Genomic DNA, 24,156 nt, shown 5'->3' with positions numbered 1-24,156 from the left:
TTCTTCCACCACTAAGGAATGGGAGGGCTGTTGCATTTGTTTTTTTAACCCCTCTTTTTTGGTTTCTTTAGTACGTGCTCAGACTGTTGCAGGAAGGGGGACCCCTTCCAGGGCCCGAAACTGGGCTCTTGTCTAACACTCAGAAATGAATTGTCCAAGGAGACACGTGTGCTAACAAAGCAAGAGATTTTATTGGGAAAGGGCACCTGGGTGGAGAGCAGTAGGGTAAGGGAACACAGGAGAACTGCTCTGCCACGTGGCTCGCAGTCTTGGATTTTATGGTGATCGGATTAGTTTCCGGGTTGTCTTTGGCCAGTCATTCTAATTCAGAGTCTTTCCTGGTGGTGCACGCATCGCTCAGCCAAGAGGGATGCTAGTGAGAGGGATTCTGGGAAGTGGACAGACACGTGGTGTCTCCTTTTGACCTTTCCCAACTCTTCCGGTTGGTGGTGGCTTATTAGTTCGATATTCCTTACCAGGATCTCCTGTCATAAAACAACTCATGTGGAATGGTTACTAAAAGGCCTGACCAGGGTGGGCGGTTTCAGTCAGTGTGCTTCCCCTAACAACTCCCCCCTGAGAGACTGCATACTTCAAGATACTTCTTGGGAATTGGGGCAAAGGTCTCTTTCTTCTGTAACTTCTTCCTGCTGTGCATGGGCATAGGCCTGCCTAGTGGAGCAGAAGTCTCTATCTGATCTAAGTCAATATATTTTTTGCCTGAAACCAGCATTCACCCTTGTAATAAGAGCAATTTAGTTTGAAACTGTTGGCCCCTCTCAGAGATGAAATAGACAGGGGCCAAACAGGAGACCTAACAGGATGGTCATCTCTGGTCCCCGGAAACAGGAAGCAACATTTGGGGTAAGGGTTGCAGGGTTTGTGACTCTTTTTGATTGGTTGGTGGTGAGGCAACAGAGCTGTGCTCCAGGAATCTTGTGTTCAGTCTGAAGTTTCCATCCTCCACCTGGGTGGGGGCTCCAGTTCTGTAGAAGAACTCAGACATTGTTATGCATATTTCTTTTGAGTAGGAACTAGGACCCTGTCTGGAGGCTGTACCAATCTTTGATTGTTTCTCCTGTTTCTGTATCCCCTCCGTTCCCTGATTAGCAATTGTTTAAATCCACCCTTTGGAACTCAGGGAAGGTCAAGGAGGCTGAATGAAGCCTATATCCTACAGACAAGCAATGGAGAACACAGAACAGATCTCTACTCCAGAGCCCCACAGACTCCTGCTCAGTTTTAATTTAGGGAACTGGGCAACTATGACTGTGATAACTTCCTGTCAAAATGGGGCATAGGACTGCCTCAGCTTGGAGAAGAGACACTGAACTGGAAGTATTCCTGAGTTCCAAGTCATAGATCTGAGCCTTGTATGATTAAAATCTCAATCCCTTGGTCTGCCATTTTGTTGTAACAGACCCAATTAGGAGTAGCTGGAGGAGGAATAACTGGAATTTTAATCGACAAAATAAATCTCATTTCTTTTTAGAAGAATAGACCTGAAACCCAGTCTGGACCTGGCACTTCGGGGAGACTTGTAGCCAGGTAGCCAGTTGCCTAGTTTTATAAAAAGTAAGGTTGCAGTTACTAACTTCCAGCAGACATTGTTTTGAGAATGGTGGCATCTAAGCCTGACATGACTCAGAAAACTCAAGTGTTAGCAATACAACGTCTAATCTGAAATTACACCCTAGTGTCACCTAGTTATTTCCCAGGATGTCTGAACCATAGCCACTCTATTTTGACTTTTTAACTGTAAAATTTTCCTTAATAGCCAAAGCAGATGTCACCATTGATGACGTCAGTGTTTCTCTAAGTATGAGAAGATGCAAGAATTGGAACTCATAAAATCTTCTCCTGAAAGGATCTAACTATCTGAAGGCCTGTTCTGCCAGTTTTCCCCACAGCACAGAGTGCCTCATTCCTGATTTTCACCCTGAACTCCTTTCAGGGGCGTTCAAAGTCAGCAGTTGCAGTGGCCATGATTGCATTTCATGACCATTTTATCCCATGGTGCTGAGAATGTCCATTCTCAGGTTTGGCAAAGATTTTGTTGATAGGCCACTCAATGTGCTGTTACTGGACTAGGCCATAAAACAGTATCCAAAATTCTCTGGACCCACCTGTCTTACTAGCCTCTTGGTCCAGGAAAATATGCCCTCTTGTTGCTTCTTCCCATATCTAGAGTTACACTGTTACCATCATTGATCTCATATGGAACTATATATTATTCTATCAGAGGCCTCAGTCACACATTTGGCAGTGTAAGAAACAGCAATTTTGAAAAACAAGTGAAATACAAATAAGATAGCCAGCAGTATTAGTAAAGTCACAAGTAAGACTTAAGAGCTTCCATTAGATGTAGCCCAGTATATCTCAGGTCATCTGACTTAGCCTGCTCTGTAGAATCTTTATCTTCCAGGGAAATTATATATTGGTACCGTCTATAAGGCACATAGCCCAGTTTTCTAGTCTTACTAGACTGATTATCCTTCAGATCAGATCAGATCAGATCAGTCGCTCAGTCATGTCCAACTCTTTGTGACCCCATGAATCGCAGCACGCCAGGCCTCCCTGTCCATCACCAACTCCTGGAGTTCACTCAGACTCACATCCATCCAGTCAGTGATGCCATCCAGCCATCTCATCCTCTGTCATCCCCTTCGCCTCCTGCCCCCAGTCCCTCCCAGCATCAGAGTCTTTTCCAATGAGTCAACGCGTCACATGAGGTGGCCAAAGTACTGGAGTTTCAGCTTTAGCATCAGTCCTTCCAATGAACACCCAGGACTGATCTCTGTTAGGATGGACTGGTTGGATCTCCTTGCAGTCCAAGGGACTCTCAAGAGTCTTCTCCAACACCACAGTTCAAAAGCATCAATTCTTTGGCACTCAGCCTTCTTCACAGTCCAACTCTCACATCCATACGTGACCACTGGAAAAACCATAGCCTTGACTAGACGGATCTTTGTTGACAAAGTGATGTCTCTGCTTTTGAATATGCTGTCTAGGTTGGTCATAACTTTCCTTCCAAGGAGTAAGTGTCTTTTAATTTCATGGCTGCAGTCACCATCTGCAGTGATTTTGGAGCCCAGAAAAATAAAGTCTGACACCGTTTCCACTGTTTCCCCATCTATTTCCCATGAAGTGATGGGACCGGATGCCATGCTCTTCGTTTTCTGAATGTTGAGCTTTAAGCCAACTTTTTCACTCTCCACTTTCACTTTCATCAAGAGGCTTTTTAGTTCCTCTTCACTTTCTGCCATAAGGGTGGTGTCATCTGTGTATCTGAGGTTATTGATATTTCTCCCAGCAATCTTGATTCCAGCTTATGCTTCTTCCAGTCCAGCATTTCTCATGATGTACTCTGCATATAAGTTAAATAAGCAGGGTGACAATGTACAGCCTTGACGTACTCCTTTTCCTATTTGGAACCAGTCTGTTGTTCCATGTCCAGTTCTAACTGTTGCTTCCTGACCTGCATACAAATTTCTCAAGAGGCAGGTCAGGTGGTCTGGTATTCCCATCTCTTTCAGAATTTTGCACAGTTTATTGTGATCCACACAGTCAAAGGCTTTGGCATAGTCAGTAAAGCAGAAATAGATGCTTTTCTGGAATTCTCTTGCTTTTTCCATGATCCAGCGGATGTTGGCAATTTGATCTCTGGTTCCTCTGCCTTTTCTAAAACCAGCTTGAACATCAGGAAGTTCACGGTTCACATATTGCTGAAGCCTTGCTTGGAGAATTTTGAGCATTACTTTACTAGTGTGTGAGATGAGTGCAATTGTGTGGTAGTTTGAGCATTCTTTGGCATTGCCTTTCTTTGGGATTGGAATGAAAACTGACCTTTTCCAGTCCTGTGGCCACTGCTGAGTTTTCCAAATTTGCTGGCATATTGAGTGCAGCACTTTCACAGCATCATCTTTCAGGATTTGGAATAGCTCAGTTGGAATTCCATCACCTCCACTAGCTTTGTTCGTAGTGATGCTTTCTAAGGCCCACTTGACTTCACATTCCAGGATGTCTGGCTCTAGGTCAGTGATCACACCATCGTGATTATCTGGGTCGTGAAGATCTTTTTTGTACAGTTCTTCTGTGTATTCTTGCCATCTCTTCTTAATATCTTCTGCTTCTGTTAGGTCCATACCATTTCTGTCCTTTATCGAGCCCATCTTTGCATGAAATGTTCCTTTGGTATCTCTGATTTTCTTGAAGAGATCCCTAGTCTTTCCCATTCTGTTGTTTTCCTCTATTTCTTTGCATTGATCGCTGAAGAAGGCTTTCTTATCTCTTCTTGCTATTCTTTGGAACTCTGCATTCAGATGCTTATATCTTTCCTTTTCTCCTTTGCTTTTCGCTTCTCTTCTTTTCACAGCTATTTGTAAGGCCTCCCCAGACAGCCATTTTGCTTTTTTGTATTTCTTTTCCATGGGGATGGTCTTGATCCGTGTCTCCTGTACAATGTCACGAACCTCATTCCATAGTTCATCAGGCACTCTATCTATCAGATCTAGGCCCTTAAATCTATTTCTCACTTCCACTGTATAATCATAAGGGATTTGATTTAGGTCATACCTGAATGGTCTAGTGGTTTTCCCTACTTTCTTCAATTTAAGTCTGAATTTGGCAATAAGGAGTTCATGGTCTGAGCCACAGTCAGCTCCTGGTCTTGTTTTTGCTGACTGTGTAGAGCTTCTCCATCTTTGGCTACAAAGAATATAATCAATCTGATTTCGGTGTTGACCATCTGGTGATGTCCATGTATAGAGTCTTCTCTTGTGTTGTTGGAAGAGGGTGTTTGTTATGACCAGTGCATTTTCTTGGCAAAACTCTATTAGTCTTTGCCCTGCTTCATTCTGTATTCCAAGGCCAAATTTGCCTGTTACTCCAGGTGTTTCTTGACTTCCTACTTGTGCATTCCAGTCACCTATAATGAAAAGGACATCTTTTTTGGGTGTTAGTTCTAAAAGGTCTTGTAGGTCTTCATAGAACCGTTCAACTTCAGCTTCTTCAACGTTACTGGTTGGGGCATAGACTTGGATTACTGTGATATTGAATGATTTGCCTTGGAAACGAACAGAGATCATTCTGTCGTTTTTGAGATTGCATCCAAGTACTGCATTTCGGACTCTTTTGTTGACAATGATGGCTACTCCATTTCTTCTGAGGGATTCCTGCCCGCAGTAGTAGATATAATGGTCATCTGAGTTAAATTCAGCCATTCCGGTCCATTTCAGTTCACTGATTCCTAGAATGTCGACATTCACTCTTGTCATCTCTTGTTTGACCACTTCCAATTTGCCTTGATTCATGGACCTGACATTCCAGGTTCCTATGCAATATTGCTCTTTACAGCATTGGACCTTGCTTCTATCACCAGTCACATCCACAGCTGGGTATTCTTTTTGCTTTGGCTCCATCCCTTCATTCTTTAGTATGATTTAATTGTTTCTAACACAGAGGAGACTTTAAACCTAAATTACCATAGCCTGGTGTTATCTATATAAATCCATCCCATGATTGTGGGAGATTTTTTTCTCCTTTGCTGAAACTTTGCTTGTTGCTCTGATTATGCTTGAGTAATAGAAGAAAGCTCAAATTTGTGGCCAGTGTCAGAGAAGGCATTATTAATTGGCCTGATGAGGGGATCCCATCTAGTAATATCATAGTGACCTGAATATGACTATAATTTTTTTTTTTAAGTAAATTTTCTCAGGGCCAACCAGTTAGAGTTTTGTAGTAGAGAAATTTACAAAGGTAACCCAGAACTAGACACAGGTATTGGCCACAAACCCAACAGTTGGATTGATTTCTAAAACTAGCATAGGATCAGGCCTATGATAGAAAAGCATTTGATTTATAGGCAAAGGTCTAAGAAGTCAAGGTAACATTATAAATGATCATACTAATCAGGTCCTGCATCTTGGGCAAGCTGTCTACCTCTGATGTTGTCATCTTCTCATCCTGGTATAGTGTAGTTTCTCCTCTGTTTGAGCATCATTTTAAGGTGAGATCAGGTCAGCTATCTTCTCTATAGACCAGTCCAGTGTAGGGGCCTTTGGAAGTGTGAATTAATCTAAGAATTAATTTCCCTTCAGTTTCATTGTGCATGAGCTAGTTAAGAGTACCTGATAAAAAAGTCCTTCCATCCAGGTTGGAGACAGTCTCTCCCTTAAACTATGTCTTTTTCCAGTCCTGGTTGCAGGTCATGAGGCATCTGATCTTCATCCAAAGATGGATTACTGAGATAAGCTTCAGAAACAAACTTAGGGTATTCTTTAAGAATTCAATTAAATTTTACATTAATATCACATAACAGCAAAGAACTATCCAAGAAATGAGTTTTACTGCATGCAGACCCCCATTAACAAACTCGGATTTAACATTCATGGAAACATCTTTTTCTCCCTAAAATTACCCTCATTTTTATCAAATATAACCAAATTAAGGCTAGTTTGTTTGCAAAATAGGTCTGTTCTCACTAATTTTGGTCTGATGATTTATATAACCATAATTGATCATAGACTTTCTGTTTTGATGAAACATTTATAGAGTCTCAGACTGAACTTTTAAAATAAAAACATGGCTGGGAAACTCACATCAAAGGCTTATCACAGATTTTGCCTAACAAATCTAGGTGAATTCTTCCCTTTTTAAGGTCTCAAAATTCCTTGAGATTTTTGTACCTGTTAGTGAGACAACTTTCCTAATTCGTTTGATAAACTTACTGAAAACCTAAGAGTTTCCAATTTCTGGAGGAGTCAGAGAGAAAATATAATTGTTTTGTTTATAATGTATAATTTTACCAAAGTATTGTCATAATTAGTTTGAGAGGAAGGTTTTCCCTACTCCCGGAAAACATAAGATTCAAACCCGTAATTTTTCAGACAGAAATCATAAAAGTTATAAGCATATTCGCTGGTTCATTCAGTCCTTTTGTTAACTTTTGTGAAGTCGTCAGGTTTTCCATTAGAATACCAGGACATATCAGAATGTTAAGAACTCCTCCATATAATTTCTAGGATATCTGTATTAGTAATTTTACCATACATTATAACATGAGCGGATTTATTACTCATTTGATAATCTTTTTCATGTAATTTGCTGCTGCTGCTGCTAAGTCACTTCAGTCATGTCCGACTCTGTGCGACCCCATAGATGGCAGCCTACTAGGCTCCCCCGTCCCTGGGATTCTCCAGGCAAGAACACTGGAGTGGGTTGCCATTTCCTTCTCCAATGCATGAAAGTGAAAAGAGAAAGTGAAGTCTCTCAGTGGTGTCTGACCCTCAGCGACCCCATGGACTGCAGCCTTCCAGGCTCCTCCGTCCATGGGATTTTCCAGGCAAGAGTACTGGAGTGGGGTGCCATTGCCTTCTCCATCATGTAATTTAACCAACCAAATAAACATAGTTTAATATCTCTCTTTGGGATGTTTCAGGGGCCCTCTGAAGCACCCCAAAGTTAGCTAGAGGTCAAAAGAACTTGAAAAGAATTTGATTTAAGAAGTTTTATTGAAAAGATCAATCAAAAGGGTTTAGAACATTTGGTCAAATTTAGTTGATGGGTGTATCATTTAGCTTGTTGATATGCCACAGTGGGCGTAAATACCAAGGCTCAAGGTGCAGTGAAAGTCAGTTCCGCCATCTTGGACCTAATTGGCTCTAACCAGTTTTCTTATGGCTGTGTCATTCCTAACAAAATCCATTTATCTAACTAATTGTAGTCCAATTTTAGAAAATCCTGATCATGCATAACTCTTTTTAGTATTTTTCATACCTTCTTTTTTTTTTTTTTACTGAAAACACACTTCCTACTTTCCTTTAGCAACCAAGAACTAATTTTTATATTAGCATTTTATAGATTGGTGAGCATAAATACCAGTGATAATTTCTAAAACTCTTGCTTTCTTAGAACATTTTAGGATGGCACCAAACATTATTCACTTATAGTCCCAAATCTCTTTGTTTCTCTGTAAAAGGAAATTAGTGTTTCATAGGAGAAGGCAGTGGCACCCCACTCCAGTACTTTTACCTGGAAAATCCCATGGATGGAGGAGCTTAGTAGGCTACAGTCCATGGGGTCGCTCAGAGTCGGACACGACTGAGCAACTTTACTTTCACTTTTTACTTTCCTGCATTGGAGAAGGAAATGGCAACCCACTCCAGTGTTCTTCCCTGGAGAATCCCAGGGATGGAGAAGCCTGGTGGGCTGCCGTCTGTGGGGTCGCACAGGGTCGGACATGACTGAAGCGACTTAGGAGCAGCAGTAAATATTTCAAAATCTTATTTTATTTGGAAATGGCCTAACTATTCAATAGACTTCTAACACTTAGCACACTTAGCACAACCCTTAGAAATTGAAGTTATGCCAATCTGGAGAGACTATTGTAGACAGATATTCCTAAAGAACAATTATTCTTAATAGAGTTTATGTAAAAGCTCATATCTCATTTACATTTTTTTAGAAGTTTCTTCACTTGAGGCAATTTCCTTGTTGACCAATTTGTAACAGATAGTATTTAACTTATATTAAACCTAGGTACAATGAAAATATTCTACTTAAGGTTAATTACTCTGCTGCTGCTAAGTCACTTCAGTCGTGTCCAATTCTGTGCGACCCCATAGACGGCAGCCCACCAGGCTCCCCCATCCCTGGGATTCTCCAGGCAAGAACACTGGAGTGGGTTGCCATTTCCTTCTCCAATGCAGGAAAGTGAAAAGTGAAAGTGAGTCACTCAGTCGTATCCAACTCTTAGCGACCCCATGGACTGCAGCCTACCAGGCTCCTCCATCCATGGGATTTTCCAGGCAAGAGTACTGGAGTGGGGTGCCATTGCCTTCTCCAGTTAATTACTCTAAGACATGTCTAATTAGATAGGTCAACAAACAAACATTAATATCAGGTATTTCATACTGAATATTTACCAGTTCACATGAACCTAGAATTTATTGTTTAATTTAGAATTATTTGATTTGTAAGCACTTACCTTTCTTTAAGCCAATTAAATGGAGTTCATTTACAAATTAATCTCAAAAATATTATCCAGAGATAATGACATACTGAGACATATTTAGACAGACACAACGCAAGATCTAGCTTCATTTTCTAAATATAGTCATGAATTAGATACTACAATATAAATTTTACTAGTTTATAAAAAACAGTTGGAATAAATAAAACTTTTAAAGGCTTTTTCCCATTTTTCCTCTGTGTCAGGGGTTAGAGATGGTCTAGATAAGTGTTCCCAAGAGCCCTGGTCTCAAGGCACAGGGAAAGAAAATCAAGTTCTGACAAAGTGGTGGCAGGTCTAAACCAAATGGTGGCCAGACAAAGCAAAATGGCCATCAAAAAGTACAACACAGAACACAGAGTTAAAACACACACATACAAACCTGGCAGTCCTCATCAGACACTCTCTTAAATACAAGAATACAGTCTCTCAGAAAACCTCCTATAGAAACACAGAACTTCAGATCCAAGTACTAACACTTTAAGGAAAATATCTCAGGTCTTCAAAGATTTCAAAGGGAGGAAAGGAAGCCAGGTTGAAAGAAGAGTGGGGAGGAGGTGGGAGAAGGGGGCAAAAGGGGTGGCCTTACAGACATCTCCTGCTACCTGCAGATACCCAGGCATTATGGGACTTTACCCTGGGCCTCCAGAGAAGGGAGGACTGGAACTCGGCCCTACCAGAAATCAGACCAGAACAGAACCAGAATTCACGTTCTCTGCCAAGAGGAGGTGATCAGTCTCCAATCCTCAGCTCAGGCTGAGGCCCTTCAACCAGATTCCTGCATCCAGGACCAGGGGACTAGAAAAAAGGGAGAGGAGAGGAAAGAGAGAGAGAAAGGGAGAGAGGTCAATAAAGTCTCTTGTGCCTTACTGGTCGGGGCACTCTGGCCAGTTGTCCGCGTCAGGAGGAGACCAGGGACAAAAGGGTCCCAGTTGCGGCCGCTGGGTCTGGTCCATTGGCAGGCAAGCTGGCCCCTGAGTACCCCGAGTGGTCAGGATGTCAGTTGCAGCAAGGAGTCTCTGCCAGAGTCGCCATTTGTTGCAGGAATGGCGACCTGCAGTTTCAGGCAGTGTCCTTTCCCTAACAAGACTACTTCATAGCGCCTGTCTTTGTAGTGTGTGGCTGTGGGTTCTTTTAGTTACAGCAATCAGGATCTTTAACAGCATGCAAACTCTTAGTTGTGGCATGTGAGATCTAATTCCCTGACGAAGGGATCAAACCCAGGCCGCCTGCATTGGGAGCATGGAGTCTTAGCCACTGGACCACCAGGGAATATTTTGTTAAATGTTATTTTAATTTTTAAACTAGGCTTCCTAAAGGTCACCCCTGGGTCAGCATAGTTTAGTAGTCAACAATAACTGGCTTCAGTCCTAGGCCAGGAAGTCTTCCACCCTTTGTTGATGGATTTGTTTGTTGATGGGAGAATGCATTCAAAGTTCAGGCAATTTTTGCAGTTCTGCTTCAGCCTTTACTTTCAGTGTGTTCAAGGCCTTATATGCACATTGGGTCTATAGATACCTAGAACTGCTCCAGTTTCTCCTTAGCATGTATGAAACCTTACACATCACCAGGGATCCCATAGTGGGTCTCATCTTTTGTTCCCTAGAACTCCCTTTAAAATTTCTGGCTTATCTGCAGGCCTGTTGGCTGCCCTAACTAGTATTACGACCTTAGGCCAGCTGCAGTAGTGGCCTTCCTGAATAGTTTACTATTGTTCCCCAGATTGTCCCTCTGTTGTTTTTGACAATGACTCTGGGCAATATCCAGAGAAAATTTTCTACATTCAGCGTCAAATTAAATCAGTCCACTCTGGCAAGTCATCCTTCTGGCCTGGCCTGATGGAATTATTCCAGGGAGTTGGGGGCTAGAGGGTAGAAGCAGCTTGAGCCTAAAATGCTACAGATTCTCACTGTTCTTGATATGGTTCAGTAATTCTTCTTAAATAACCATTTCTCAGTTTGGTGTATGCCTTTGGTTAATTTTCAGAGGCCCAAAATAGTTGTTTTTGACAGTTTGTTCAGTTTTATTGTTGCTTTTAGGGAAGAGGGTTAAAGCAATTTAGGTATTCCAGAAGTTCCACCTCTGAACTTAAAAGTTTCATTATTTTTGGCATGTTTATTTTTATTTAACTTTTAAAATTCCCTAACTAGACCATAGCCTCCTTTGGGCAGACACTATATCTTTTTTTTTTTTTTAATAGTATCCATCTTAATAAACATTAAACCTGTAAGCTTTAATTTCTTTATCTGTCAAATGAAATTAGTAATCCTTGTGTTGCTTACTTCAAAGGATCACGTGAAATAGTGATTAAAATCTCATTGTAAACTATATCTTTCTTAACTTACAATGAGGTTCAGTTCAGTTCAGTCGCTCAGTCGTGTCCGACTCTTTGCGACCCCATGAATCACAGCACGCTAGGCCTCCCTGTCCATGACCAACTCCCAGAGTTCACTCAAACTCATGTCCATCGAGTCGGTGATGCCATCCAGCCATCTCATCCCAATAAACCCATTTTAAGTTGAAAATGCGTTTAATGCACCTAACCTACCAAACATCATGGTTTAGCCTAGCCTACTTTAAACATGCTCAGAACACAATAGCCTACAGTTGAGCAAAATCATCTAACACGAAGCCTATTTTGTAATGTTGAATATCTCATATAATTTGTTAAATACTATATTTTAAGTGAAAAACAGAATGGTTATATGGATACAGAATGGTTGCACATGTAAATTGGTTGTTTACCTTTGACTGACTGGGAGCTGTAGCTTTTTACTGTTGCTGCCAAATATCATGAGAGAGTATTTTGCTGCATACATTAGCCCAGGAAAAGCAAAATTCAGAATTCAAAGTATTTTCCTACTGAATGCATATTGCTTTGGTACCATTGTAAAGTTGAAAAATCTTAGCCGAAATCTCATAATTTGGGGACCATCTAATATAGGTAGTTTGTAAACTACATTAATTTTAAACACTGCAACCTGTTGTGCATATGGTACTTCTAAGTGTTCACTCTTCACCCCTGAAATTTTTCTTGTCATTTTGTGCTCATAGATTTTGCTATTGATTTGACAGAGATTGTTCAGATATTTTTGAGGGCAGCAGCAGCAGGCTACTTGTCAAACAGTCTGGGGATGAAGTCCAGCTCCACGAGGAGGGAAGTCTGTAGCACCTCTCTCTGTTTTCCTTAGTCATCATGCTGCCACTCAGCTCACCATTGCTTGTACTGCCCAAGATGAGTTATCAGTAGAGGCTTCTCTGAACGTTGGAAATAAATGCTGGAGAGATGTGAAGCCAAGTTGTTAACTGAAATATGCCAAGAAGTGCCAAACACCTTGAAACTATTCCAAAGTTGTTTTTTGAGGGAAGCATGAAGGATGGTTCATTACGTATTCACCTACTATGCATTTAGTGACCATTATATACTAGGTAATATTTTGGGTATTGGGGATACAAGAAAAAATAAACAGAATCCTTGTTCTTATGGAACTTAAAACTCTAATGGGGGAAAGAATAAACAAATAGACAAGAAAGGATATCAGTTAGTGATTGAGGTCAATGGGAAAAGTAAAACAGAGATTGGGGACAGAGAATAACAGTAGGAGTTATTTTTAGATAGGTTGGCTAAGGAATTAACTTCGGACAAGGTGACATTTGTGCAGAGACCTGAATGAAGTGAGGGAGTATGTCATTTGAATATCTGGGGAAGGGCATTTTTGGTGTGAGAAAGAGCAAGTGCAAAGGCCCTGAGGCATAAGCATACATGTGTGTTCAGGGAACAAGAATGTCATTGTGATTGGAGTGTAGAAATCAAGAGATAGTAGTAGGAGTTGCAACCAGAGTGGTGGGCATGTGAGACCAGATCATATAAGGCCTCGTAGACCTGTATAGGGGCTCCCCAGGTGGCACTAGTGGTAAAGAACCTGCCTGCCAGTACAGAAAATGTAAGAGACATAGGAAGGATCCCTGGGTGGGGAGGATCCCGCTTGGGTCTTCTGGAGGAGGGGCATGGCAACCCACTCCAGTATTCTTGCGTGGAGAATCACATGGACAGAGGAGCCTGGCGGGCTACAGTCCATACGGTTGCAGAGGCGGGCATGACTGAAGCATGTAAGGACTTTGGATTTTATCTTGAATGAGATGGGAAGCTATTGCAGAGTTGTGTTTGCTGACACAAGTAATGTAGACTTACTGTGGTTCAACCCCAGGGAGCAGGGGCAACTCCATACTCAGCCCTAGAGAGGGAGCTAGATGGGACTTACACCTCAGGCACTTATCTTAAGAAGTGAAATCAGGTTGGATTGATAGCATGTGGCAGCTAATATCCTATACAGCTGGCAGGAATAGAAGTCAGACAGTCAGTGCCTTTATTTTCTCATAACTGCCTGTGTGTGTCCGGCAAGGACCCAGTAGGTAGATTTGAATTGCCTCCATGGTGGGATCTCTCAGGGGCTATTAGAATCATAATAAAGACACCATTGCCAAATCCAAGGTTGTAAAGGTTTTGCTATCTTTTCTTTTTTCTTCTATGAGTTTTATCTTTTTATCTGTCTCATTTAGGTCTTTGATTTGGGGTGCTACTCTTAACCTTGTCCCTTACTTACTTTGTGACCTCAGACTGTTCATTTGCCATTTTTCAGCCTCACTTTTTTCATCTTGTTACAATAAAAGTTGATATTTGAGTATACAAAACAACAACAGAAAACAGATTAGAGGTTGCCACAGTTAGGATTTATGGGGAGGGTGTTGACCCCAAAGATAGAGAACTTTTGGGGATGGTGAAAATACTTTGTATCCTAATTGTGATGGTGTTTCTACAACTATATACATTTTTCAGAGCTCATAGAACTGTATACCTAAAAGGAGTAAGTTTTACTACATGTAAATTGTACCTCAATAAACCTAGCTCTAAAACAATACCTACAACAACTCTTCAAAGAATGTGTTATTCTTTCCCATTTTGAGTCTAGAGGGAACTGAGGCTCAGGAAAGTTAGTGGACTTGCCTGTGGTCCCACGTTTGGTATGTGGCAGTTCCAGAATTTGAACCTAAATCTGCCTGATAATAGAGCTTGTGATCTTCCTACTCATTTTTAGCCTGTCCCTGAAACTATTAATGTGTGGATTCTGTTGTAAAAGGCTGACCTTCCCTTGAAAGCCAGGAACTCTATCTGCCTATCGTATTCTTATTCCACATTTTGAACCCCTGGCAGATCTCATTTCTGCCAGTCATTAGTTGAGGTTGGAGTCCACGCTGTTGTGGAGTGCTGCTCAGGCATGGTCTCCTTCTGAGGCTGTGGTTCTCATTTTTGAGCAGCAGGAGACCAGTTTCAAAACTGATGAGTTTCTTTGGTTATGAAGAGCAATTTCAGACTTCATCCAATCAGCAACACAGAGTAGCCTCTCAGTAGGAGAGTGCTCAGATATTTATAGGACCCGTTGTGCTGCTTAGCAGTCTTCCTTACCCTGGCTTATTTAACAGAGAACCCGTTGGGTAGAAGAGCGATCCAAGGCTATTACCATCATTATTTACATCTGCATTCCACTTTGTAGTTTGCAATGTATTTTAATATCTGTGAATTCTCTTAGCACCTTGCTAGGAGAGTGCTTATATAAAGAGAGAGAATGTACTTGACTGTGGACTTCCCAGATGGTGCAGTGGTAAAGAATCTGCTTGCTGATACAGGCGATGTGGATTTGATTTCTGGGTTGGGAAAATCCCCTGGAGAAGGAAATGGCAACCCACTCCAACATTCTTACCTGGTAAATGCCATGGACAGAGAAGCCTGGTGGTCTGCAGTCTGTATCACAAAGTCGGACACAACTGAGCACACACGCACGTTCTTGGCAGTGTTCTTGGATAACTCTGGCTGCGAGTATGTTTTTTTCTTAATTTGTGCCGGAATGTGTATATTTCCTATAACTTTCATCAGGTTGTTCACTTTCATTTTGTCAACTGATGATAGTTTAATCTAGCCTGTTGCCCTGGGGTGATTTGCCAGGGCTGCACATTGGGTACATTTCAAGAAGTTCTGTCATCTGAATTTGACCAATGGCATTTTCTTTTTTACCTGTTTGCCCCACCTTCCTCTCTTTGGGAACCCATCTTTCCTCCACCTTTCATTCCAGAACCCTGGACAGGCTAATTAATCTCAGAGCAATTGTCATCAAGCCAGCTGTTGACTTTAACTGCTTGTCTTCAGCATTTGACTTGTTTCCTTTCCTGAGGTGCTGTGGAAGAAGTTAATGACCTAAAATATTGCCTTTCTATCATGTGAGCCTAGTTAGGAGGAAATAGCTTGATTTTTATGAAGTGTAAATAATGTATTTGGAGACACGTTTTCAAACATGTGTTGGCCTGTGTATCAGAGTTGGTTCCCTAAACAAGGTGGGACAAATTGGCTGGCTAATAGAGCTTAATATTCCATTAATCAGAATGGAGAATGTGCTTCATTGGGGTAATTAACAGGGCACTTGTGCAGGTGATACTTATTGCACACAAATTTCCAAGTTTGTTTCTTTCCCTTGAATAAATTTTGAAAGAGACCTTGGCTGTGTTTCCTTGTTTGCATTAAAATGGTCAATGTTAATAAATTCCCATTTTCCCCCAAAACTGCTTACTAATGTATCTTGTCTTCTGTAAGTGCAAAGGGTGGATAACACACTTGCTGCTCTTCCAGCAGTCTGTTGTGCTTACTACCAGGCACTGGGGCTCCCCTGGTGAGCAGTAGAAGTGCATCCTGTCCCAGCTCATAGACAGGCATCCTTAGAATTAGAAAGGACCGCAGAGAACCTGAAGTAATTGATTTTATGTTAGGACATTGAAGCCCAGAGAGGGGAAGAGACTTGGCCAGTGCCACACAGTACACTCATGGTAGCTGAATTTATGGGGTAGTGGGACTAGGACTGAGCTGAGAATCAAAAGGCTGGGGCTGACATTAGGCCAATTGTGTCACTTCTCTGCCTCTCAGTATCTTCATGTGTACAGTGGGAAAAGTGTCTAGCAGAGGGCCAAGTACAAACAAGTGGCCTTTTTTTTTAAGTCCTCCTTCTGTTATACTACGTTGCTTCTCTGTGTCACTTGAAGATTATAGATCAGAAGCTGATGTCAGGGAAAATGAGCAATCAATAATCAATGCTGCTTTTTGTTTGTTTGTTTTTCTGTAGGATTCTCAGTTGTCCACAATGAACCCTGTTTATAGCCCCGTGCAGCCTGGGGCTCCTTATGGCAACCCGAAGAACATGGCCTACACAGGTGAGTGGTATGAGAATGACTCTGAGTTTGAGAAGTGGTGGTTAAGGACCCTACCACATAAGGTGCTCCATGACTTTTGGCATACGACACCTCCAAAAGCCCTTGTAAAGCTTGGAAACTTGTAGAAGGGAGACATGTCTGGAGTTTAGTGGAGATAAAAATGATGTTCTTAAGACCATGGATTATTGAACTGCTTCTAGGGGAAAGGAAGGGAGGTAACATTTATTTATTACTGAGTACCTACCATAGGCCTAGTCCTGTACTGGGCACTTTTACATATCATGTTTAACTTTAATCTTAATTATACATGGTGAAGCCTATTATCACCATTTCACAGATGAGAAAAATATAGTTGCAGTGAATTCACAAAACAAAGCTAGGTCTTTGAACCAGGCCTGCTGATTCTGAAGGCTGATCTCTTTCCTGACTGCACACCACGCTGTTTTCCTATTGCACTGCCTTTGTGAATGTCATCCCTCTATCTAGAATGCCATTGTCTCCTAACAGCTTCACCCTATCCTTTAACATCTTCTTTCTGAGCTCAGACAGCACTTTTCCAGGGGGGATTCTCTCCCTTACCTGGCCTTGGGCAAGTTTTTTAACGTTCCAGAGCCTCGTGTTCGCATTATAAAATGAGGTCAATAGTGTTATCATGTTTCATGGGCTGCTACAAGGATTAAATGAGCAGTGTGAGGCACTCATCAGATAATATATGGCACCAAGTAAGTACTTAATAATGGTTATTATTTACAAATAACTAAGAATGGGCAGGATGTATCATAATGGAAGTAAATGAGAAAATATATATAAATTATCTAGCATGGTGCTTAGTATATCATGAGCCTTAAAAAATATAATGAAAATAAATCCAAGGTGACGATAACAGTATGAATGAACACCTGGAGGTAAGAAAGTATGGTCAAGGTACAGTCTACTTGAGATTAGCTGGACTAAAGAGTAGAAAGGGGTGGGGGGGGGGGAGAATGGGAAATAGAGCTTAAAAAGTAGAGTAATAACAGTTGTGGTGGCAGAATTGGAGATGGGAGGATAGAGAGTTTCACCCTGGAAGGGAGAGAGGGTGTGTGGAGCGTACTTGTTTCTTTTTATAAATTTGCACTTTACTATGTATGCTGTATAGCCTTCTAGATTGAGAATAGAGGGATCTCTGAGAACTTTTTTGTCTGGTTGTTCCAACTGTTAGAACATTGTGGGGTCTGGGGCTTCAAAAATCCTCAAATATTTGATATGATTTTTGAAAAATATTTAGAACTATTTTTATAAAACCTGCATATACACAAGACGATCAGTGTGTGCTAACACATTTTCAGCTATTTATGCTTGTAAATCAGGATTTTCTGAATGCTGTGCAACCCAAATAATATTTAGGAATATATTGAGCCTGATGTGACTAAGCTGTCATCATTAATTTTCAATTTCACATGTTTGTGTTTATCACAACAGCTTTATTATCCTGACTTAACTCCAATAGTAAATACATTCTGTTTGGGCTTCTATAGTATGTTTATTCTAATACCGTTAATATCAGTAACCAGGATCCATTTGGCAGTATCCTATGCCCCACTAGCTCAGGGAGCCTGTTGCTTTTTCTCTTCCTGGTTCAGAATATTCCAGCAACCTAAGTCCTTTGCCAGAGGGGATGGAGCTGCTTTGGTAGACAGAGCAGGTGGGAATCCTTCAGGTTTCATGTGATCCTGGCTGCCTTCCTTCTTACTGAGTTGCTAAACCTGAGAAAGAAACAGTTGCATTTATCTATTGATTTGCACAAAGATTAGCAGTATAACATATTGATACATGTGTTTCAACTGAATGAACAACAAGCAAGTTCAAATCCCAGCTTTTTCGGATAATAGCAAGATGACTTTGGACAAATCACTTAACCTTTCTAAATTTGAATTTCTTTTATAAATTGGGATAATACTATTTCATAGGATAGTTGTGAGAATTAAATGAGATAATTAGTACTCCTCTGCAGGGAAAGAGGGGGGATTGTCTTTGTTTCTACTAATCACCAAGGATTATTATCAGCCTGGAACTATGTTTTAATTTTTCTGCTGGGATTCTAAGACTGCAGATTCAAGACTAAGATGGTGTAAACTCCATATAAGTAGAATACATTCAAACTTTGCACAGGCCAAGGTTTCAATTCTTAAGGAAATTTTCTTTTTTAACCTAAGCTTCCAGTTTTCTCTCTACTTTTCAATTTCCTTTTCATTTTTTGACCTCAGGAGATTTCTTCTCTTTCTTAAAATCTCAAGTCTGCCTATATTTGTTATATAACATAAAATGTTTGTTATACTTTTTATCTAGCTTTTCTAGGTGTTATGGAGTAGGCACATTTTCAAATTATCTTTTCTTCCAAATTGCAAGAAATAAAGATCCAAGAAATAAAGATCCAAGAAATAAAGAAATAAAGACCTGTAAAACAGATGTCAGATACAATGCATTAGAATAAACATTCACTATTATTGTTGGTAAAAATAATGGTTATATTAAAGAGTTTTAATTACCATTTGGCAAGTACATACTAGGTACTTCATTAATTATAATCTTACTAATCATAAACTCCATAGTACTCTTCTTTTAAGTTAAAGTAACTGATAGTTTAATTCATGTTGTATTATTTGGCCAGTATTATATAGCTTCTGAAGGATGAGGAAAGATTTGAACTCGGGTCTTTATGATTTCAAAGTGATAATGCTTTCTGTTATAGCAAGCTGATTTGTCTTAAAATATGTGCTTCTTTCACTGCTTCCAATGATAAGCTAGGGGAAAGGATTGTCTTTTCAGTTTCTAGGAATAGGGAGCCTCACGTTTGAGGAGCAAGCAGCTAGCTCCTGATAGCAGTTTGGGGTAGGCTCGGAGTCAGGGCAGTATAAGTGGAGGGTCAGGTCCATTGTGGTATTGTCTGCTTCAGAGGTAAAAGGGTGGTGGCTACAAGGAATAGAGAAGTTGGAAAAATTCTTGATTTGAAATTCCCTCTGAAATAGGGAAATAAAATACAGCTTTGCAGTTACAATTCTGACACCAATTCCAATGTGTGGATTCTTTCCCCACACCAAGCTATTCTCTGACACCAGCAGGGTGTCCTGCAATTCAACTCAATTCTGACACAATTCAACTCAATTCTGACACTGTCTACTTGGAGATAATGTCAGATTCCACAGGTTGAGAGCTCAGTCCCATAAAACTGTCCTCATTTCAGATGCCAATCACAGGTCCAGGTTGTGACCTGTGCTTCTGACCGACTGGCTGTAAATCTGAGGTTCCTATAACTCCCTCCCTGGGTTCAATTAATTGCCAGAGCAGCTCACAGAACTTAGGAAAATAATTTATTCACTAGATTATTGGTTTATTATAAAAGGATGTAACTCAGGAACAGGCAGATGGAAGAGATGCAAAACAATGAATACAGAAAGGAATGTGGATCCTCTAGAGAGCGCCACTCTCCCTGTACCTCTAGGTGTTCACCAACCTAGAAGCTCTCTGAACTTTGTCCTTTTTGATTTTTGATAGCTCAGTTGATAAAGAATCCACCAGCAATGCAGAAGATCCACTGGAGAGGGGATAGGCTACCCACTCCAGTATTATTGGGCTTCCCTTGTGGCTCAGCTGGTAAAGAGTCTGCCTGCCATGCGGGAGACCTGGGTTTGATCCCTGGGTTGCGAGGATCCCCTGGAGAAGGGAAAGGCTACCCACTTCAGTATTCTGGCCTGGAGAATTCCATGGACTATATGTATAGTCCATGGGGTTGCAATAAGTCAGACACAACTGAGGGACTTTTGCTTTCTTTCTTTCTTTAGGTGTATAGGTATGATTGACCATTGGAGTTTGATTCAACCTGCAGTCCCTCTCCTCCTGTTTGGGGTGTAAGATCCCATAGCATAGCATGGACCCCCCCCCCCCCCAAGAAAAGGCATCTTTATTGCTCTTATCACTTAGGAAAATTTCACAGGTTTTTAGGAACCCTGTGCCAGGAACAGGGATGAAGACTAAATATATGCTTTTTATAAATCACAGTATCACAGCAATAGTGTATTCCAGTAAACAGCTGTCTTCTAGCCAGTTGACAGTTCTCTGTCTCTTTATATCTCCTTTTTAAAGCTCCTTTACCGCACACTTAATATGTGCCAAAAATTGAGCTCAGTGTTTTACAGACTATTTTTATATTTGTAGTAATCCTATGAAGTGGTTATAACTAGCTCCTTGCACATCTTGGAAAAGTTAATTTAAAGAATATAATCTGTTCATATACTTTAAAAGACTGAAAATATAGGTAGTGTTGTAGACTGAGTGTTTATGTCCCCCCATATTCATACATTGAAACCCTGGCCCCGCAATGTGATGGTATTTGGAGATGGAGCCTTTGGGAGATAATTAGGTTTAGATGAGGTCATGAGAGGAGGGCCTTCACAGTAGGATTAGTACCTTTATAAGAAGAGGAGGAGACACCAGAGTTCTCTCTCTGCTATGGGAGTGATCTTGGGTGGCCTTGGCCTGCAACAGCTTGTAGCAGGGCTTTGGTTTCCAGCCAGAGATTGAGGCCAGGTCATGGTGGTAAAAGTACCAGATCCTAGCCACTAGGCAGTGGTCAGCGACAAGGGCCCTGGCCCTTTGACTTTGCAGAAAAGATTTTCCACAAAGAGAGGAAGTAGTGAAGCAAGTGAAGTATTTATTAAGAGGAAAAAGAGTACAGTGTGTGTGGATAGACACATGGGCAGACTCAGAGGGAGACTCCCTGACTTGCTGAGTTGCACCCTCAGTTTGAATTACTTTTATGGAGCATTTCTTCCCGTTTCCTTTGGCCAATCATTTTGATTTTTCCTGGCTCACAGTCCATATTTGGTATATCTCAGGATCCTCCCATGTGTGTGCACGCATCCCTTGACAGTATTCCTCTTTGACCGCCAAGGAACCTTTCTGCACATGTGTAGTCCAAGAGGTCTTCTGACTTTGAGAATGAGAAATACATGATCTTGGCAGGGCCCAGCCTTCTCCCTTAATTGTCCTGCTATTCTTGTTCTGGAGTTTTGGTCTATAGGAAATGAATTTCCAGTTGCTTTATCCTGGTGGTGGGGGCTGAGGTTGGGTATTTCTCTCCTGCCTCAGAAGGGCACAGCAAGAGAGCTGCCATTAGCAAGCCACGGAGAGAGAGCCCTCACTAGAACTCAGCCAGACTGGCACCCTGATCCACATACTTTCAGCCTCCAGAACTGTGAGAAAGAAATGTCTGTTGTTTAAACCACCCAATCTGTGTTATTTTGTTGTGGCAGCTCCAGCTTACAATAAAGATAGTAAGTACAGTGAACACTTGAATATGCTTTACATGGATTGACCATGAAAATGGGCTCTTTACAGACTGAGACATTTCTTTTTCTGAAAGGTCTCAGAAATGTTTCTCTGCTAGAAGTTTGAAGTGTAGTTAAGATCTAAACATTGTCTACTTTTCTGTTTTTTCCCTTTTTCTCTTCTTTTCTTAAAATGTTCTAATGGTGAGAGTGTCCAAGTGTCACTAGAGGCCTGGTATATGTGCTGAGGAGAGGACAGGTTTTGGCTTCTGTCAGATCTGGAGTAGAATCTAGGCTCTGCCACTAATGAACTGTGCAAGCTTGAGCAAGTTATTTAACCTCTCTGAATCCCAGTTTCCTCAACTGTAAAATGGGATAATGATCTATACAGATGGCTGGTTCACCGGTCCATGAGAATGTTTATAAAGTCTCTGGCACCGTGCTCATCACTGATGCTCAGTTAATGGTTATCACAGTGCACAGCAATGAGTATACCATATAGGGAAGAGAATATGGGATATGGGGTTAGTGACTTAGATTATAGACCTGATTCTGCCACTTAAAAACTATGTGACATCAGATAAATTATTAACCTTTCTGGGCTTCAGTATATCCTTTGCAAAAAGAAAAAGGACTGTGAATGCCACCTTTACAAGACAGCTGGGAGTAATAAATTTAATGGGGCCAAACCATTGACATGTAGTAGAATTTCAAAAACCCAGTTAGAAAAGAGTTCTGAAGTGTGAGAACAGATGGACCCCCTTACACTAACTCATCATTTTATAGGTGAAACAATGAAGAACTGTTGAGGAAAGTATTGAAGCTAGGCTGGTACCTAAAGTCTACCCATCCTGGGTCTATATATTCATTGTCTCACTACCACAAAGAGCAACCAAGGTTTTATCCTTGAAAACCTTCCTTCTCTACATCCTTTCCTGGCCATTTCCCCATCTTTTGCTGGGCCACACCAGCTCACATGCTCTCCCCACTCCTGTGCTGAGCCCTAAATGAATTTCTTGGCTTCAGTATACAGCAAACATGTTCAATATGTCATTTACCCCTCCCCACAAAAGACATGGCCTTCAAGGTTGCAAAGCTAGGAAATTGGTATGTTCAGACTTTACTAGCATTTTCCACCAGTTTTTTTCCCCCTCTAGAATGCTTTCTTTAAAAAAAAAAAAAAATTACTCAGTTCAAGAAGCCGATTTTTTAAAAAATGTCTTTTAATTGATTTATTTTGGCTATGCTACATGGAATGTAGGATCTTAATTTCCCAACCAGGGATCAAACCCGTGCCCACTGCAATGTAAGCATGGAATCTTAACCTCTGGGCTACCAGAGAAGTCCCCAGATTTGTATTTGACATGGCAGTTTGTCAGCTAGAGGACCTTAATAAGTAAGCTGATAGCCTGAAAATACAATGAAATAATCTGAGGGTTAAAAAAAAAATCTTTCTTTGCAGTGACCCGGCCCTGCACGTTTTACTCCTCTGTAAGGACTACCTGGTGGAGGTTTTAAGACTGACATTTGTACTTTGGTCTTTGGAAATAACTATTATGGTTTTTTTCCCCTCGTATTTATTTCTTATAACAAGTCTGGTGAGATAGCCCTTATTTTCCAGACGAAGTGACTGAAGATCAGTTTTCCCAAGGTCATAATACATGGCAGAGCCCCCAAGCCCCAGTTTTCTCCATTCCAAAAAAAAAAAAACAAATAAAAAATATATTTTCAGGACTTCGCTGGTGGTCCAGTGGCTAAGACTCCTCACTCCCAATGCAGGGAACCCAGGTTCAATCCCTGGTCAGGGGAGATCCCACATGCCAAAACTAAGATCCACACAGTCAAATAAATAAATATTTTTAAAAAAGAATAGAAAAAAATTTTTTCCATTTCTTTAATTTTGTATACATATGAGATGATGGATGCCCACTAAACTTATCATGTAACCACTTCATGATGTATATAAGTCAAATATTATTCTGTACACCTTAAACTTATACAGTGCTGTATGTCAATTATATCTCAACAAAACTGGAAGAAAAAATTTAACTCTCCAATGCCAAATTTTCTCTGAAGCTTAAGAAAACAAGGTCCACAGAACCCCATGTAATAATAGATAAGAAGTAAAATACTTTACAACTTTACCATTTGTAATTTCGTTGAATCTTTATAACAGTTGTATGAGGTAGAAGTTTTTATTAAAATATTCATTTTACAGATGAAAGTCTAAGAAAGATCAATAAATGTGTATAGGTTTTTATCGCTTTTAAGTGGCAGTGCTAAAACCATAGCTTAAGTCTACTGGACTCTAAATCTAATTCCAGTTGTTCTTCCCACTCCACCAGGCTGTCAGGCAAGTGCTCTCTGGGTTTTAAAGGGAACATAAGCAATATGTCTGCCTCTGATACATTATGTGTGATGTCAGTACAAAAAGCAAATGGATTAAATCTTGTCTGGACAAGAATCATGTGCATTAAACTAATTTTCTCTTTGCTTGTAACTGATCTGCTTTCTTGGATCACAAGATAATTGGTAGGAAAGAAAGCAGTGTTTTTGCCCAAAGAAAGAAGTGTTGGTGTTGGGTTA

General features: G+C 40.8%; 1 protein-coding gene across 8 annotated transcripts in view; it reads left to right on the top strand.

The window, feature by feature from the left end:
- Window positions 1-24,156, top strand: part of FAM168A (family with sequence similarity 168 member A) — a 202,420-nt gene that overhangs the window by 118,418 nt on the left and 59,846 nt on the right. For all 8 annotated transcript variants that reach the window (XM_070803870.1, XM_070803869.1, XM_070803868.1 and 5 more), the window contains one exon: window positions 16,177-16,264. In XM_070803870.1, the coding sequence (XP_070659971.1) occupies window positions 16,195-16,264 (70 nt within the window). In that variant the 5' untranslated portion in view covers window positions 16,177-16,194. Of the gene's footprint in view, window positions 1-16,176; window positions 16,265-24,156 lie in introns of those variants that run through there.

Source organism: Bos indicus, chromosome 15 (assembly GCF_029378745.1).
Source record: "Bos indicus isolate NIAB-ARS_2022 breed Sahiwal x Tharparkar chromosome 15, NIAB-ARS_B.indTharparkar_mat_pri_1.0, whole genome shotgun sequence".
NCBI lineage: Eukaryota > Metazoa > Chordata > Mammalia > Artiodactyla > Bovidae > Bos > Bos indicus.
The sequence above is the reverse complement of the archived record's forward strand: the minus strand, read 5'-3'. Positions and strand labels throughout refer to the sequence as shown.